Source organism: Geospiza fortis, unplaced genomic scaffold (genome assembly GCF_000277835.1).
Source record: "Geospiza fortis unplaced genomic scaffold, GeoFor_1.0 scaffold23, whole genome shotgun sequence".
Classification (NCBI taxonomy): domain Eukaryota; kingdom Metazoa; phylum Chordata; class Aves; order Passeriformes; family Thraupidae; genus Geospiza; species Geospiza fortis.
In genome coordinates this window covers 14775918-14779530 of record NW_005054303.1, presented here as the reverse complement: position 1 = coordinate 14779530, position 3613 = coordinate 14775918, and the positions used below count along the sequence as shown (strand labels likewise).

Sequence of the window (3613 nt, the reverse complement as noted above, 5' to 3'; positions counted from 1 at the left end):
TTCCCACTTGTGTCACGGCGCTGTGGGTTTGGGGGTTCTTGTCCTGCTGGTCCATCAATGTGGTGGGATGTTCTTCCAGCTTCCCATCTCTTGTGCCACTGGGCACACCTGAGTCTCCTTGAGCACCTTGTTCTTGGACATCCTCCAATTCTTTAATATCCTCCAATTCTTTACCTGGCACAAGGTATTTGGTGTTTTCATCTCCAAACTTGACGCTTTCCACCTCACTTTCTTTTTGTTCACAACAAAGCCCCCTCAGCCTACGCAGGTTCTCTTCCAGCACTCCATTTCTTTCAATTAACTGCATCACTTCGGCCTTCAGATCCTCATTTTCTATCTGAATTTCTTCTTGCAGTGACAGAAGTTCAGCCTGTGCAATGGATCTGTCTTCCAGCTCTTCCATCCTTTTCCAAAGCTGAGCTATTACGCTCTTCAGGTCACCATTTGCTGCCCCAGGAGTGTGATCCAGCTGGAGAGAGTCCTCACTCAGTTCTTCAGCCCTCTCCAGCTCCACCTGCACCTTCAAAGCATCAGAAACAAGCCCTTTATTTTTGGGAGCTATTCTGTGATTTAGCGGATGAACCTTCTGCTGTTTGACATCGTTGTGGAGCACTTCTGGCCTGGGAACTTTCTCCAGAGCTCTCTTTTTTGGCAGCAGAGGCGCCCAAGAAAGGTTCTTGTCACCATCCTGGTTGCCATCAGCATCCAGAGCTGCTTGATTCCCCTGGATCCAACACCCCTGTGCCTCAGGGTGGCCACCAGCTCTGGCTTTCACACATCCCTCCTCCAAATCCCAATCCATCTCCGACATTTCTTCCAGGTCTGTACCATCAGCCTCCAGAGGTGGAAGGACACTGAAATCTGCCCCCACGGCCACATCTTGACAATCACTGGGCAACCCTTCAGAGCTGGGCTCCATTTCCTCTGGTTCTGAGCCAGACTGGGAGCAGCTGGGGCTGGGAGGATGCAGCTCCTGCTCTGCTGCTCGCAGCCGGTGCTGCAGCCGCAGGATCTGGGCAGCCATCCTGACGTTCTCCTTCACTGCCTGCTCGTGCACCTTCTGCAGGTTCTGGAGAACATCCCCATCATCTCCCAGAGGAGCTGCACCAGGAAAAGCAGCGATCTGGCTCTTGGCTTTTGCATACTCACTCTCCAGGGCCCTGTAATGGCTCTGCAGGGCAGAGAAACTCCGTGTCTCCCACTGCAATTTCTGTATCTTCCCTCGGAGGTCTGAGACCTCCAAACCCATCTCAGCCTTTTCTGTCTCTGCTCTCTCACAAATGTCTCTGTTTAAACTCTCCAGAGCAAGAAGTTTGGAGTTGAGCTCTTCTTTCTCTCTCTTATACTCACTGTCCAGTCTCTCCAGCTTTTCCCTAACCAGTTTCCCATTTTGCTCCACTGTGGATATTTGTTCATCTTTCTCCTTCAGCTCTTTTTCGTGGTCATTTTGGAGTCGGTTTATTTTCTCCATCATCTTTTCCTCTTGCTCCTGGGCAGCATTCCTCAGCTCTCTCAGCTCCTTCTCCAGCTGCTCCCTCTCACACACCAGCTTGTTCACTTCCTCCTTGAAATGTTTCTCCAGGAGATCCTTCTCCTGGCTCAGGGCAGAACAAAAAGCCTTCTCACTTGCCAAGCTCTCCTTCAGCTGCTCGTGGGCTTCAGCAGCCTCCTGAGCAATCTCATCCCTTTCAAACTCCCACTGGGATTTCTCCTCTCTCTGCTGCTCAGCCAATTCCTGCAGCTCTCTCTGGTAACGTCCTTCCAGGCTCTGCAGGGTTTCTTCATATTTACTCACAAGGGTTTGTGTGTCCACAGAAAACTGAGTTTGTGCATGAGATGCTCTTCTGTTATAGTCACTTGCCATTTTTTTCCTAGACATGGTTAACATAAGATATTACTAAACTACCTCAGAGATTAAACTGGCTTTTTAGGCTGAATAAAACAAGTTGGAAATTCACTTTTTTTTTTGAAATCCACTGACTATTGGATGGGTGTTTCTGGGAGCTGCAAGTTAAATTTGAGGCAATTTGGTGAAACTTCAAAAAGAAAAACTGCCTTGGAAAAGTGCAACAACTCATGAAATGTCTTCAGAAAGGGTTTCATGTGCAATATGTGCTCAGATTTTGGGGGGGCAGATGCTCTCACACCCCTCACCCAAGGGTGGCTTCAGTTTCTTTTGACACTCCATGTTGGCTAAAAAAGCACTTCCCTGCCACCCCTTTCCTTCTTCAGCAAAGAACTCTGAAAACCCAGAGCTGACTGAGTTTTAAAGGGATTTGTGGAGCACAGGGATCCTGAGCAGAGCTCGAGTTAATCACTCCTGGTTATGCTTTAACACAACTGCTGCCTCTGGGCGAGCTAAAAACGAACCTAAAGATCTGCTTGAGAAAGGTCAGAGAACAAAAAACCCCTGGAGAGCAGCCCAGAGGTGTGGAACAGAGCAGGACACCTGGAACTGCCCAGCAGGGAGGTGTTTCTGCCCTGGGCTCACCAGGCTCCAGCACTGTCCCCACCAGGGGTGACACTCACCTTTCCTCCTCCAGCTCCTGCTGGTGCTTCCTCAGCAGCTCCTCCTGGAGCTCCTCCTTCTCCAGGGCGTGCAGCTCTGCCAGCCTCTTCAGCTGCTCCTGGAAGCCCTGCTCCAGCTGCCCCTTCTCCTCCTGCAGGCTCTGCACCACCGCTCTCATCTTCTCTTCCACCCAGGCGCTCTGCTGCACCAGCTCCTCCCGTTCCTGCCTGAACTTCTCATTCACCTGCTCCACTCTGGCCCTGACTTCATCTTCATGCTCCTGCCTCAGCAGCTCCTGCAGATTGGCTTTCTCCTCATCAAAATGCAGCTGTAATTTGTTTTTCTCCTCGCTGTGTTTGCAGCTGAGCTTCTCCTGCTGCTCTCTGAGCGCTGCTGCCTCTCCCTGCAGCTCTGCTATTTGATTTTTGAGGCCAGTGATCTCCTGTTCCATGGCATTCATCTCCTCAGCAAACTTCTGCCTCAGATCCTCTTGCTCCTTTTCCCAGTGGGCTTTTGTCTCATCCAGCTGCTTTTCATAATGGCTCACCTGCAGGAGGGAAAATGGGATGGGTTTGTTCATTTTCCACAGGATATTCTACAGGGATGTTTTCATCAATATTTCCATCTAGTTTTGTGTATTCACTCTACTGAGTATTTTGATTTACACTTCAGCATCTCATATTAATTTCCCCAGAAAGAATGCATCAGTGCTCAGCTTTATTTCTTCCTGGGATCATAGAATCCCAAATTGGCTTGGGTGGGAAGGGACCTTCAAGACCATCTCATTCCAACACTTACTGTGTCTTCAAGCTCCTGCTTGAGGTGATGCAGATCCCTGTGGTGCTGCTCCTTCATCTGCTCAATGGCCATTTCTGCCTCTATGCTCATATTTAATGGGTTGCAGTCTTCTGAACCGAGTCCTTTGGAAAAAGTAATCAAGTAATAATTTATATAACTATAATAACATTAATCATACAATACATAAATAGATATAATTCTCAACAGAAGTACTTCCTCAATTCAAATTTGTTTGGCAGCTCTCAAACTCCCATCACAAACAGAGCCAGGGAACTGCAAACTTCAATTTCAGCTTTAAATTTGGTT

At 48.7% G+C, this 3613-nt stretch overlaps 1 protein-coding gene across 3 annotated transcripts in view; it reads right to left on the bottom strand.

The window, feature by feature from the left end:
• The window catches only part of NIN (ninein), a 59206-nt gene that overhangs the window by 25016 nt on the left and 30577 nt on the right, over nucleotides 1-3613 (bottom strand). For 2 of the 3 annotated variants that reach the window (XM_031066237.1, XM_031066238.1), the window contains exons 14-15: nucleotides 3308-3429; nucleotides 2530-3056 (exon numbers count right to left, since the gene is read on the bottom strand). In XM_031066237.1, the coding sequence (XP_030922097.1) occupies nucleotides 2530-3056; nucleotides 3308-3429 (649 nt within the window). Of the gene's footprint in view, nucleotides 1872-2529; nucleotides 3057-3307; nucleotides 3430-3613 lie in introns of all 3 variants that reach the window. The other variant, XM_031066236.1, reaches the window with a different exon arrangement.